Raw genomic sequence first — 15,623 nt, forward strand, 5'->3', positions numbered from 1 at the left:
AGTGGGGCCAATCAACTCTGACCCGATACTGACGAGCCTACGCACACGTTCACTACAGACTAAGAACGTACTTGGATCCTGAAGCAAAGAATAATTCCTGGATTATCACGTGGAACGCAAACACAGGGATAAGTTGTTTAATCCCTAAGGGTATGAACTCACACGCTGAATTGCATTTGTGAACAATCATAGTGCCCTCTGTGTTTTATTATAAGGGTCATCTGTACAAAAATGTTCCCGTCCTGATGATGGTCTTTGGATAAAAACGCTTAAAGACCGAAACGTCGACACACCAGTCCATGTCTACACCCTGTACCTGACTTTCTATTTATCTATCTATTTATTTCAAAAAGGAGTCAATTTTCTATTTTATTTACAGACTGGATTGATTTTCTTATGTATTGATGGATTGATTTTGTCATTTCCTTATACCTAAGATTCATTTGCAATTACTTTGATCATGAACCCTTCAAAGATTTGAATTTGATTTGAAGATACAAATAACACAGTTTCTTTGAAAAACATTTTTCTGTGTTGCTTTTCATTATTTGTTGATTTTCATTTATTGAACTAAAATCACCATTTCTGTAAAGTGCTTTATCTCCTCAGGGCTAGTGTGGTAGCTTTCATGAGGCCTTAAACAAATATAAACAACTATAACAGTGACTGATTGTTTCAGTTGAGAAGTCTTAACAATACAGACCCTATCACACTGTAAAATAATTTATTTTTCAGAATAAATCCCTTGCTGGTACTTTTCCTTAAACATATTATCTGCCCGAGCCCGCAAGGGTATATTGGGTTACCCACCTCTTTAATCAACTTAGTGGGGCCAGGCTCTATTTGGGGAGACCACACAGATTGAAACTACTGTAGTCCAGACTTGGCAGAACTAGAGCTTGTACCACCAATTTGAAGTCTTTCTGTGAAAGGAATAGTTTAAGATTCCTTAGTATACTCAACTGATGGTTTGCTCCCTTGGTTGTATTGCTGATGTTGTGCTTTATATTCAAGTGCATGGCTAGTGTGATTCCAAGGGATTTAGCTCAATCAATAATGTGGGAGGAGCAGTTGAAGGATGTGGGGTGTTTCATCCAAAGGTCAACCTTGGGAATTTGATTATTGAGAGCAACGAGAAGGAATTCAGTTTTGGATGTGTTGAGCATGAGATAGTTGTCAGTGAGCCAGTTTTGAGTGCACATTAGGATTGAGTTGAGTGGGATGATGTCTTCTGGGGAGGTGATTTTCAGATAAAGTTTAGTGTCATCTGCATACATATGAAAAATAATGTTTGCGAAGTTCAAGGCTTTTACTAATGGTTCTAAGAATGGTTCCTTTGAAGTGCAAAGTTGCCTTGCCTCCCCTGCCTTGTCTCCAGTCTAATTACAGGGATATTTAGTCCTTTATTTGGAGACAGGACACAACCTAATAAAGTGAAGGTAGGTAAGTACTCAGCTCCTCCTTCCCATCCTATCAGTGATGGCCCATCCTGTCACACACCCAAGCTCCATATAGTGTGTGGCAGTCTAAAAGGAATACAAATAGTTCAACTGTCAGCTACACCTAGGTAAACCACCCAGGGACAGGCACCAAATGGATAAGGCAGTAAAATGGCAACTTTCTAGCAGTGGCATTTAAAATCCCACTCCACCATAATTTGGAATTTTTCATTAAAATTCCAAAGACACTAAATATGAATGAGTTAACTACTCCCATTGAGGATCACAGCTTATTAAATGTAATAAGGTAACTCCAATGTTATCCTCTAGGAGAGGAAGATCTTGCAGTAGTGAAAAAACAACTTTAAGAGTTAACATTTACCATTCTCCTGATACTCCTCCTTGTACACGCTGACACTCTCCCTGAAACACTCCCATATATGCCATATAATTCTCCTAATACTCTACTTAATACTCTGCCTGACACTCCCTGCAGGAATGCCAATAGATGTCAGTTCCCATGGACTCTGTGCTCTTCTCTTGGTGACCTTCCAGGTGCTCTGCTCCTGATACTAACCTCTTTCTTATACCCCTCCTCTAATACGGCTCCCTGACACTCCCTCTGATACCCCTCTCTACTTTACTTAACATCTCCCAGTTTCTATCCCTGACATCTTTCCCATGTGCTTATCCCTAATGCTCTCACAGATTTTCTCCAAGAAATTCCTTTTGATACTTGCCTAATACTCCCCTTGATACTCTCCCTGGTGTCTTGCCTCTGATGCTCCCTAGAAACTCTACCTGATACACTCCTTGGACCTTCCCCTGATACTCTCCCTAATACCCCCTAATAATCTTCAACACTTTCCCGTTGCCCCTAATGACACTTCCCCTAGAGCCCCACGCAAAATCTCCTCCACTCTCTCTGACTTTCATGCCACTCCTCTGATACATTCTGTGAGGCTCCAATAGATTCTCCCCTAACAGACCCCATACACTCTCCCCGGTGCTCTGCCTCAGACACTGCCAGCACCTCCTCTGGTACTTACCTTTTTACATCACCCTGTGACCACAGCCGGCACACCATCAGCCTAAAGACAAAGAAGCAAGACAACAGGCCTTTTCCATCTATGCCCCCCGGACCTAGAACAACAACCCCATACCCATCAGGATTTTGTCACTGCTGCTCCAATTTAGGAAAGTATTGAAGACTCACCTCTTTAAAGAACACCACATCACAGCATATGAACTGTGCAACTCAGCTTTCTCTTCTATTAATCGCAAACTTTTAGTTTGCCTTTGACCACGTACAACACTCCACAACCTTTTGGATAGTTTTGCGCTATAGTATGAGTCCAGATGTTTAACATCTTTATTATTGCAGGAGTAACTCATTAAATTCAAACTCATCAATGAAACCTTACATCAGGATATCTCAACCGTGGGCAGTGGGTGAGGCTTCCCGCCCTGCTGGGTAGAGTGACTGTGCGTTTAAAGTTCAAGTGCCCATCCAGGGCCTCACTGTCATGTCAAACATAGACCCGACATTAGATTGTTCCACAGCACGGGGCTAGAGTGGAAAGGCCTTTCCTCTAAAATATGGTCTTTTACATGGAGGTTCTTGCAAGAATTGCATCAAAGAAGATCGCAGAGAGTGAGGGTTCGGGCTGCAACTTAACTTTACTTTTTATAAAATCTGGGACACCACAGTGGATGCATTTGTGAATATTTCTCCTTGCATTGTAGGCTTGTCATAGAGATTAACAACAGAAATTTCACCATAGACTTAAAGAGAGGATAAAAGAGGGGGTGAATATTGGGCGTGGGATTTAACAAAAAGTAGAAATCTAGATCTTGTCTGATTTACAATTTTGGCAATTCTGATCTGTTCAGATGTTTACCATGATCCCACACTCTTTGGACGGTGTAACCAATGAAGTACTACCAAACACTCACTCTGATCAGACACTCTTTGGTTGATGTAACTGATGGAGTACTAGCAGACACTAAGCCTGATCATACACTCTTTGGGTGGTGTAAGAGATGGAGTATTACCAGAGTGCACATTCTCTAGATAGCATCAGCCTAAGTTTAACACTTTTTAAATGCAAAAGATAGAATCAGTTTCACCAGGAGCAGCAGGTGGAGGTGAAAGGATGGGTCACTGTGGTACTCTAGTATTTATGAAGTAAGAATCAACATTACTCTCTGGGACCTCACTTTGAAGAAATTCTAAGTTTTAGCGATGCCATGAATTCCACATGATACGAGTCTTGATATCCCTGTGTTTGGAACAGCCGGGTGAATACCTCATTTCTGAACTCCAGGTCATCTTAAGTTTCTTACACAACTTTGCTTCCTCTCATCCTGGCTCTTCTTTTGCTGACACCACCTTTACCACCCATCCCTCTTCTGTAGATCACTCTATGGGACCAGGAAACTAAAGTCCAAATCCTCTTCACCCTTGGCTCATATATAGTACTCTCTCATTTTGAGTAAAAGGAGTTAGTTGGCTGCCCCAGGCACTCCTACTTTTCATACCACTCGCCACTAGCGCTTCCTAGATGATTGCAGCATTATGACACTTTATGAACTGCCCTACGCTGACAGCACCAATGGAAAACTCATCTCCAGGGTGGGAGAGAAGGGGTAAGTCACCTCTGAATCAGCCTTTTGTTCCACAGATAGTGTGGTCTCTTCTATCACCTAAGGGATCAGTAGCTTAGTAAACTAAGGTTGGGTTTTAGATATCCCCAGGTATATTTAACTGTGAAGATTTGATTGTATGATTGGGGTACCTTTTGCCAATGCTACATACATTTTCCCTACCACAAACAGATTAGGTTTGATTTTTCGGTCCTGAAGATTTGTCCAGATCGATAGCGCCACTTGAGGAAAGAAACATGTTGACATACACTCACGCTATTGCATTAGCTGGAGAGAACTATTACTTCCACATTCCATCAACCATTGCCATTTAATTATAACAAGAGAGCCCTCCTATTACATTTAATTAGGTATCGCTTAGCTATTATTAAACCCACAGCTTCACATCACACCAAACTCCACCGAGAGAAACTCTACCCTACACCTCAAAATGACATCTTATGCTCAAAAGACCTTCTTGAGGGGCCAGTAGGTCATTGTAGTTTAGGTCAAAAGGGTGCTACAAGGGACTTATTTGAAGCAGATTTGCATTCATTGGTGAGTCGTAACTATATAACGCACTCTTGTGTATCCGTAGGATAACCGGTTTGCATCAACTATAACAAATATTATTGTGGAAGGAAAAATGAACAAATAGAGCAAAGATCGTATTGCGTGTTCAAAAACTATTCTTTATAATGCAACAAAAGTAGGGAGACAGATACAAATGAAATAAAGCAAAAAAGTCATGAACAGAGATAAATTGAATTTTTCACTGCAGTTCATAACTAAAAGACATCAACTCCAAAAGTTTGAAGACACAACCAAAATTAATTAATAAAAAAGGGTTGTGAATTGGTAGCAGAGTAGCGTTCCCAAACAACGGTTGACGATGCGCCCGTATGCCGGTGTTCAACACTTCTCAATGAACTTCGGATGTTAATCTTCATGCACTAACTGGTTATCAATTTCAACGTATACTGCCTACACTTAAGTTGAGGCTTCTTTGGCACACGCTTTTGCTGTGTTCAGTTTCCCCAGTGGTCCTGCTGTTTCCATGCTTTTTTGAGACCTATTGGAAGATTCAAGGGAGTTTTTTCTGCATAGAAAAACACCGTCCTGATGATGGTCTATCTGACGACTGCTACCTAGACCGAAACGTCGACACTCCATCATCTCCTATCACGCTACTCTGCTACCAATTCACAACCCTTTTTTATTAATTAATTTTGGTTGTGTCTTCAAACTTTTGGAGTTGATGTCTTTTAGTTATGAACTGCAGTGAAAAATTCAATTTATCTCTGTTCATGACTTTTTTGCTTTATTTCATTTGTATCTGTCTCCCTACTTTTGTTGCATTATAAAGAATAGTTTTTGAACACGCAATACGATCTTTGCTCTATTTGTTCATTTTTCCTTCCACAATAATATTTGTTATAGTTGATGCAAACCGGTTATCCTACGGATACACAAGAGTGCGTTATATAGTTACGACTCACCAATGAATGCAAATCTGCTTCAAATAAGTCCCTTGTAGCACCCTTTTGACCTAAACTACTCTGTGCCCAAGCCTACAAGGGTTTATTGGGTTTCCCCTGCCTTTAACAGTAGGTCATTGTAGCACTGACCCAACGATGAGCTGCCCAATGATGTAGCATGACACTCACAAAAGTGGGTGAATACTCTTACCTCAGATTCCCCAACCTAGAGCTTCTTGTCCCCTCTACTCCCAGGAACTGCAAACCTCTTATATTTTATAGTATCCTATGGAGTCTGAATACGGAACCTTTAAGTGCTTCTCGTCCCCCTCTATGTTCAGAACTGACCGATGAGCCTGGACCTTTGTAGAACAAATTGCCAATGCTGTGATTTCGGTTTCACGAGGGCTTACAATGTATATGAAATCAGTAGGCCTTGGAAGAAGGAAGGAAAGCCAAGGTGGTGGTTTGGTCAGATGTGGAGATCCTGTCACCAGGTAATGCACCCTAGTCACATCCTGGGTCTTGCACCCAGGGGTCCTCTGCTCACCTCACAGGGGCAAACATCAACCATGCAGCAGGTGCCCCAGAGCCATTGGATCTGAAGGGATCACTCAACCCAAGTAAGGATTGTGTCTTAGTGCCCAGTCAGCAGGCGGCGCCCATTCTAGAGTTATTGGGTGTTCACTGGGCTTCAAAGGAACACTCACACCCCAGCTGCCACAGTGTCACTCTTATGCCTACAGTGGCACCTGCAGATCTTTTCGCGAGCACCATGTATGGTGGGAGAATTAAAGACATCCACATTTTGTGGCCAGGGATGTGGAAGGTAAAGATTGTTATTGAGCTGTGGGAGTTTAAAACACACATCATGGGTGAATAAAACGCCGTATTTATTTTTATGTTTAGTGCCATTCAAGACCAAGGCCCTGAGGGTTCCTCCCTCCCTATCCCTGGTTTCTGTGCTTCCATCTCTTCAGAACGGATGCCATTGGTTGCTCCACATCTTTACACTCCCTTCTAACATAAGGGCTTGTCCTGAGGAGGGTTGGGGGCTTCACAGATGAAGGTGAGAGTGTTTTCACACTTCACGAGCCCCCAGAGTCCTGGGCCTACGAGAGAAGAAGCAAAAACATTTAGTCTCTGGATTGTACTCCTGCCAAACATATAATGATCAGTTCAGTAGTAAATCAAGAGTAACTTACACCTACTTCCAGAAACTCTGCCACATAGTGAAAGAAAGAGGAACTGCAGTCAAATTTGAAAATGCTTATTTGAATATGGGTCAAGTTCAACAATTGTCATTGAATATTTTAAATTAAAGGATAAATATATTCACAATATGGGGGAGAACTGCTTGTGTGAAAACAAATAAAAGACTTACAGGAAAGGGCCTTTGAATGTTGAATGCAAATACCTACCTTTATAGTTGCCGGATATACAGTGTTCCCATCCCCCTGAGCTGAAGGGCTCTTCCGGATGCCAGCTCTTGAAGTCCCAGGGACTTCCATCCGTCCACATAAAGAGCTTTTTCTGGAAGAAAGAGAGCCTTTGCTGTCATGGAGCTATAACTTCTGGCCCCACGGCTCACCTCATTCGTGGGCTATAAAGAAGATTAACATAATCCAGTATCGCAGCATCTGGACCCTCTGCCCAGAGTCCATTTGACCATATGACCCCTGAGAGGCCGGTTCAGCTTCTGAAAAGATGTGTTTGGCCACCAGTGTTTACCCCAAGAGTGGGGATCTAAGATTTGCAACTCAATGGAGCTTTGTGGGTATTGTTAAGTCAATGCGGGGGACATTACTGTGAAAATCAGCTCACCCTACTTGCATTGATGGGGTACAGCCCCCCACCACTTGTTGGGCCTCAGCTCACCTAATTGGTGTAGCTGCCCTGCTTCTTGTGGGGCTTCAGCTCACCTCACTTGCATTGATTGGGTGTAGCCTCACCACCCTTTCTCTGGTTGGTGTTCAGCTTATCGCACTTGCACTGATGGGGTACAGTCGCCTTCCCTCCCTCCTCTTGTTGGGGCTCAGCTCACCCCACTTCCACTGACGGGTGCAGGCTGCCATTGCTATAAAATCACTTGCACAATTCCGATGGACATTGTGTGGCCAGGATTTTTACACCCATTTTTGCAACAGGCTCAAAGGTGTGGCAGTTTGCCTGCCATGGGCCTTGTACGGGCAAGACAATTGGGACCTCTTAATTGTAGGGTAGGAAAAGAGAACGATATTTGAGGTCTTATTGGCTCCTAAGGCCTCTAGACCTGGGTGCCACTGCACTCAATGCACTACAGATAGCTAGTCCGCCTGACCTGACTCTAAGCGATCATGTCACATTTGAATTTGTTAAGGAAGAAGGTGAGAAGTGGTTGGGAAACTTTCCTTTTCTGCATCATGTTTCTACCTCGAACTCCCTAATCCCTGCCCCATTTGTAGTTTTTGCCCCAGGCATCCATTTAAGACCATGTATTGGTGCACACTAGCTTACCTTGTAAAGGTCTGATGCCCCCAACCAGTAGCCACGATGAAAGCGCATTTGTAGGAAGACTAAGTTCTTCAGGTACTCAATGTCCTCTTTACCGTGTACAGATGCCAGATGTGATCCTGCGGCGAGGCGTTGGCAGTACACCTGTAATTCAAAGAGGACGGGGTGAGTGTTGACTGAGCATTAGAGGGTATGTAAAGGCCACATTCCAGAACTAGTCACTAGATTCCTGTGCTTTATTGTGCAATGTCTCAGGACTCTCCTTGAACACTCCTAATGGGGCTAGTGTTGATTCCACAATCATGGTTTAAAGGCACAAACACTCTGCCCCATGTAAGAAGAGGACCCTGTGTGTCTACACTAGGGTGACCAAAACACATGTGGGCAAATTCTGAACAGAACTCTAAAAAACTTCAGGACAAAGGGTCGAAATTCCGGACAACAATTCAGGACAAAAGCGCAGTTTTACAGACACATTGAAGGAGAAGCCCTACCACACTATTTTACCAGTGGTCAGTATGCCTCTGGGTATGCTAAATTTAGGTGGTACATTATATCCTTGGTCAATAGTACATTTTTGACCAAGAGTATGGTGTGAAGTACATACCACTATTCAGAATTACCCAAACTTTCTTGGAGAAAACAACAGCAAAATTGTAAACTTTAATTATGTTTCTAAATATTTTAAAACCTATGGCCAACAGTTTGGGAAACATTAAGGTAAGTGACGATCTGCTAATTTAGACAAGTTGAACAAAAACATCTGCCTCACCTCAACTTCCAGTCACTGTTAAATCTAAAGAAAATACATGAGGCTGAGCAGATGGTGTGGTCGACAGTCTCACACCTAATGTCAGGATATGAGGTACCTAAAACTTGTCTGTTTTCTCAAAGCATTCGAGCATGCATCCGGGATTCCACATTTAGCTCAGAACTGGGAGCCCAAACTATCAGACAAATAGAACTAAAGAGCAAGATGAAATCGAGTCAGATGGAATATCCAGAGTAACTGTTCCAAAGGATTCTGGCTAAGAACTGGAGGCATAAAGAAGAGAAAAACAAGGTGTGACAAATCCTAAATTCAGACTAGAGGGACCCGCCATGAGTATCGGAAAGTATTGGGTACCTGGGGATTTGTCTCAGCAGAGAAAAGAGAAACAGAAGAGGCACTGTCAAGGGTTGAGCAAGCAGCACCCTCCCCCGGGAAACTCTGCTAGTGCAACAAGCTGCTGAGTGTGCTTCATGAGGGATGAGCAGGGGCCAGAACTCTTGGAAGGTTGTGCTGGGCAGTCATCTACTCTACCCATGTCTTAAAATGGCTCTGCAGTCAAGCTGAGGCCAAACCAGTGATCTGGCTCATCCTTACGGGCCGCCGTACATGCAGAATCTTACAAATATTTATCATGTAAATTACAGAAGCAAAATATAAAAACATGATAAAGATTGCACATTGTAGGAAATGTTTCTTTAACATACGGCAGCATTTTATCCATTCTATACATTCATTCATTAAAAATACTTTATTCAGTTTTAAGATAAAACCATAAAAGTTACGCAACTCCAATAAATTGTTTTTTTTAAAAGACATACATTTCATAACAATTGAGCATTGATAATCAATCCAATTAAAACAAAGAAGTATATGTACATCGGAGTCAATATTAAAAAGGTAGAATGGGGAAAAGTGGGCAGCCAGTAACCAGGCATACAACTACATAGATGATAATTGATGGGATGGCAACTTCAATTTAGGGGTTTGTTAGTTCTCCATGCAATTTCTAGACCTCAACGAAGATTTTCCAAAACCTACTAAAAATGGGATACATTCTGGATTCAGCATTTGTAAATAAAAAAGAGCTGGGCGGACCTGGGTAAAATTCAACTCTTTTAAAAGCGGTTTTTAAAAAATCTGTGGGGAAATTCATAGAAGTTACAAAAAAACATAAAGTGCAGCAAATCCTGAGGAGACACTCCGTCGCAGCCTCAGGATGCTAACACCTGACCTTTACAGCTTCCCATAGGTACAGCAAGTGAAAAGTGAAAATGATCGATACGAAACCTGGTCAATGAAAATTGCTCATGGGTTGACAAAGGCCACATAAGATATGGCCCAGTAGATGGAGTAGTTTTAAGCATTACAAATTTGCGGACACTATGTTTACACAATTCTACCCCATCTCTACCAAGTTTTTTAAGAGAGATAAAAGTCTTCTTTACAAATTCCACGTCCGCTACGGTAATAAGATCAGGCTTTGAAAAAAGGTCCAGTCCCCCCAGCTCCACAAAACAACACTTTATATATTTTAACGATGGAATGCGAACTATGTGATCAAGGCCCAAAACGTCTCTCAATATCTGGTGGATGAGAACTAGGTCTTTATTTAACTAGCAGTTGAGCCAAAACAACAACAGACGCATGGCCAAATTATCACAAATAAATGGTAACCCTATTTCTTCATGTGCCACTAAATTTGAGGTTCCTCTAAGGACCCCAAGGAGCTGCTTTAAAAAGGTGTTCTCCTCCACCTGTAGACCATCTAATGCTGCGTAGCCCCATAATTCACTATCATAGGCGATGGCACCACTTTTGACCTGGTATATTTTCAACATTGTCGCAATAGGGCACTTACCCATCTTTGCAGCAAAGTTGAAGATAGCTGTGTTTGCCCTTATAACCTCCCCCTTTTTTCTCTGAATAAGGACCCCCTAGTTCAGGTGGTCATCTAGTAATACACCCAGTATGAAAATGTCGTGATCCAAGGCACTTTCCCACCATTCACTTTAAAGGGATACTGCTTCTTTGGACGTAAACCGACCTGCATATTATAGGATTTGGAATTTTTTATAGATAGGTCATGATCAGCCAGGAAGCTCCCAAAGGAGTTTAGCAGTGTCTGAAGACCCCTTGCCATCCTAGCAGTGAGGACCACATCGTCGGCATAAAGCAGGTCGGGCAGTCCTCATCACCCCACTTGTGGGAAATTAGCCCCTGTTTCTATCAAGATCTTATCCAGGTCGTTGATATATAAATTAAATAGGAACGCGGCCAAAATACATCCCTGTCGTACTCCCCTTTCAATTTCAAAATCCCTAGAGGGCCGAAGATCCTGGGCAAATCTGATGTTAGCCTTAGTGTCCCTATGCAGATCCCCCAGGAAGTCAACCATGGAAGGCATCCTCCACCCCCATGTTCCATCAGGTACTGCCACAATTTCCCCTGAATCACACAGTCAGAAGTGGGGAAACGATCCATGACGTAGATTGTACCCTGACGGGTGACTGTGTACTTCCCCAGGATAATATATAGATGAAGGCATTGGGCTAAAGTGGAATGCCCTGGACGGAATCCATATTGTAGGTCAGAAACTATCTTGTTCTCTTTCGCCCAGGAGGCTAATCTATTCAATAAAACCCCGCCCACAACCTTGACCACGGATTCAATAAGGGAGATCAATCTTTAACATAAAGTGCTTCTTGAAAACCGGTACAATTGTTGAGGTGCCCCAAAACTCAGGACAGCCGACCGCGGCTGCCGCATTAAGCAGGGCCACCAGAACCAGAGCCCAAAAAGGTGGGTTTGATTTAAAAAGATCTGGCGGAATACCATCCGGACCTGGTGCATTATTACAGGACACCCCTGAGATACCTTTTTCCACCTCTTTCTGCACAAACGTTACCACTACATTAGTTTGAACTCTGGTTAGGGCTTGTTGTTGAACTATAGCACTCTTAAAGATAGAACTAAAATCAGACACCCATTCATCTTCAGTTATGTTAGTGCCTATGTCTTTGGCCCCATCCTTCTCAAATAAAGGACGATTAATAATACCCCAAAACCTAGAGCTACTCCCTAATGTACTTGGCTTCAGTAATTCTCACCACATTGCTTCCTTTAATTCATCCTAATGAGTGGCCAGTGCCCGTTTATACTTGAGACGAAGGGCACAAATCCGAGATTGATCTCCTGGGGTAGCTTTTAATGTTTCCTTTAAATCTCTAGCGGCTTTGGAGCATAGATGATAAAACCATTTAGGATCACAGGCCCGGTACTATTAAGGGAGCACTTAACAATGCCCCTATCTTACAAACAATACCTTCAAAGGCCTTGAGGACACCCTCGGGAAGGGATCCAGGAGACACACAGGATTCTATTTTAGATGCACATGACTCTTGCACCTTACCATAGAAACAATCCAGAACTACTTGTGAAGTGAAGTAGTGTGGCTCACTGGTTTGAGGCGGCAGACCCGAGAGCAGAGGACGGCCCGGGACCAGGGTTCGATTCCCGGCGCGGCAGGTTTCTGGACCAGGGTCAGCGGACTCGATAATTCTCTCGCCTCGGTGCCCACTCTGATCAGCGATCACACTCGGCAACTCTGGGCATTAGCTTGCCTCATCTTCACTAACGGCCCCACCAGACCGCCGGGGATGCCTGGTCTCACCCTGGAGATACCCATTAAGGGACCATCTCTCAGGGAAGCCAGGAAGGGTTTCGCAGCGGTCGAAGCGCCTTGGGACCCTCCGGGTAAGTAGTGCGCTATATAAATGCCTATACATACATACATACATACACCACTTTAGGCAGCGCATTCCATCCGTAGGTCTCAGTGTACCGGGCACTATCACCCTGGCATGACTTGTCAGCAAACCACCTCCCAAACACTCACAAATGGGATTATGATCACTGAATGCACTATCCACAATTTTAAACCCCCGGAGGTTGGACTGAAGCCCAGCTGAGAACAAAATATGATCTATAAAAGACCCGCCACTACGTCCTTTAAAGGACGGGACGGACTGTTTACTAAGGGGGGGCAAAAAAAGACATGGATGGAATCAAGTCATATTCATAAAGCAAGGTGTTAAGGTCATCCCCATGAGCAGAATTTTCAAAATGAAATCCCTGCATCCTAGCGCATCCCAGCTCTCTCATACCGGTGATTTTGGGGTCACAACAAGGGTGAACATTAACCCCTTCGATGCTGATGACGAGCTGGGCTCGTCATGGCGTAGCCTCCTCGCACGCTGATGACGAGCCCAGCTCGTCATGTAAAGTGCATTTTTAAAAAACCCAGCGTGCGAGCGGAATTCCACTAGCGCGCATGCGGTTAAAGTCCCCCGCTACCATGAGTCTATATGCAACAGAGCCACAGGACTGCCTAATGAGTAGGTGTGGGCGGAAAATCCGTTCCGCTCGCGGATTTTGCGGATTTTCGGGAAATCCGCAATCCGCGAGATTTGCGAATCTCCCGCAAAATCCGCAAATCCGCGAGCAGCGGATTTTGCTCGCACTGCTCGCACTGTTCGCGTGAGTTCGCGTGAGTTCGCGTCCCGCGAATAAGTGCAAAATTGCAGAAATACGATTTTAGCAAAACTGAAAGTAACTACTTACCAGGTTCAAAAGTTCAGGCTCATCATTAGTAGCCATTTCCTGTAGTGCTTCCTGAGGGGCCCCTCCAGAGTTCAGTTGCCAGTTGAAACTATTATGTGACCCTGCTCTGAACTTCAGAATAGTTACACATATGCCACAAAGGTCCTGAATTACAGCTAAGGGAGACAAGCAGGAGCCAGGCTGGAAGTTAAAATCCATTAATCAGCCCCTAATTCATTATTGTCAGTTGGGGCAGGGCAGGTGTTGTAACTAATTTTGCAACAATGAAAGCACTTAGCAAGTGCAAAAGATCACTAATCAGGGCGCACTAAGGAAGCAGGTGCCAGCTAAAAAAATATTCTGTGACACATTAATCAGCCCCAAATTAATTCAGGTCACTTGAGGCAGGGAAGGTGTGATTTGCTTTGCCGAAAATAATGTACACTGGACAACCAGAGGGTGTGGTGATGAAACAGAGGGTGGCATGGGTGGGCCAGAGGGTGGCATGAGTAGTCAGAGAGTGGCAGTGGTGACAGAAAGTGGCAGTGATGAAGAAGAGTGTCCCAAACAGGCTGGACACGTAGAAACAACAAGTTCGCGAAACTTGCGACCCGACAGGTAAGTTCGCAATTTGCGAAAGTGTACAAAACCCTCGCGAACTGGCAGAAACACGGGCGAACACAAAAAAAAAAAAAAATCCGCAAATTCGCGGGAATTCGCGGATTTTGCGGATTGCGAATCCGCAAATCCGCAAAATTCGCGAACGCGAGATCCGCAAAATTCGCTCATGCTTACTAATGAGGCAGCTCAACTGGGCAAACTTACACCACCCGTTCACATTGTAAAAATTAATGATACCCATGCTCTCTTTTCCTCGCCTTAAAACAATAACTTTAAGATCACTATAAGCAGAGGGGAGTTGCTGGACCCTACAATTCACGGCCAATGCTGTAAATATGACCAAACCACCCCCGGCTCTGCCACAAACTGACGGGGAAGCAGGGATGAAAAAAGCTTTATATCCCTCCAAAAATAGGTTACAGTTCACCAGCCAAGTCTCCTGAAGGCAAATCACAGAAAATTGCCTGATGAACTGCACCCAGGAGGGGTCCTGAAAATTCCCCGCCATCCCTGCAATGTTCCATGAAAGGACATTATAGGCGTCTAATTTGGTGAACTACCCTTGTGGTACTACTGGAGACAGCCCATGCTGCTGCGGCCTGGGCAACTCAGGCAGCACCGTGTTACAGGGCGTGACACTACAGGTGAGAGAACAGGGGGACTCCTGTTGATGGACTAAGTCTCCTTCGGGCTCTGAACTCTTGTGCAGTCAATCGCACTCGTCCAGCCTTGAAAGTGCAGTGAATCTACTTGATAACTGTAACTGTGGGGTACGATAATGCCCAGAGAAAATGGGCATCTCCCAAAGAATAAAGATGGCTACCCCCTGAGGCCACTTATTACTGGGCAATTATAAATTGTGGCACCTTAAGTGGTCAGACTTGCAGAAAAAACCCAAGGGCAGGATCTGGATACCAGAATCCACTCGATTCAGAATAAACTTCCTGAAAGATTTTCTCCACAACAAATGAACTATTGAAATTCACAATGATACAATCACCCCCTCCGGATTTCCTCATGTTTCCTATCCAGCCCACACAGCGTGTCATGATAATATTACGTTCCACCATTGGGCCCACAGAGGTGTTATTTGACAACCAATGAGTAACCTTATTCTTAAGTTGGGTGAAGTCCTCCTGGTAGCCTTGTGAAAGTGGAGGGACATTCCCCAGGACTACTACCAGTGGTGTTGATTGGGGTGGAAGATTGATGACCGCTAAATGCTGAGGGGCATTGGTAGAATATCCCTGCGACTCTCCTGAGCTTTTCCCTAAACTAAGAGTGACTTGGCCCTGGTGATTTGTTGGTAAAACCCCATTAGGTGCCAGCCTATCACTTATACCATCAGCCAACCCCCCTGGTCTCCAATTGTGCCGCAGGACTGGACTCCACTAGAAGATCGAGAATCTGCAGCTACCCCTAACAAAGGCAACATGCCTGACACAGTATTAAACTTGATTCAGAAAAAGGGGTGGTGATGAACAGAGTGTCTGAATTAAGCAGACCACTCTTACCCAGTCAAGAGATCAGGGCTGAATCCATCACCGTTATTTAGCTCACTGCATCACCCCAGTT

General features: G+C 43.9%; 1 protein-coding gene across 1 annotated transcript in view; it reads right to left on the reverse strand.

Annotated features, from left to right (window-relative positions):
- Positions 1–6,583: 6,583 nt before the first annotated feature.
- Positions 6,584–15,623, reverse strand: part of LOC147736694 (lectin-like) — a 137,601-nt gene continuing 128,561 nt past the window's right edge. The window contains exons 3-5 of the mRNA XM_086953810.1: positions 8,060–8,200; positions 6,985–7,096; positions 6,584–6,675 (exon numbers count right to left, since the gene is read on the reverse strand). Coding sequence (XP_086809936.1) covers positions 6,584–6,675; positions 6,985–7,096; positions 8,060–8,200 — 345 coding nt within the window. The remainder of the gene's footprint in view (positions 6,676–6,984; positions 7,097–8,059; positions 8,201–15,623) is intronic.

Source organism: Lissotriton vulgaris, chromosome 1_2 (assembly GCF_964263255.1).
Source record: "Lissotriton vulgaris chromosome 1_2, aLisVul1.2, whole genome shotgun sequence".
Taxonomy (NCBI): Eukaryota; Metazoa; Chordata; class Amphibia; order Caudata; family Salamandridae; genus Lissotriton; species Lissotriton vulgaris.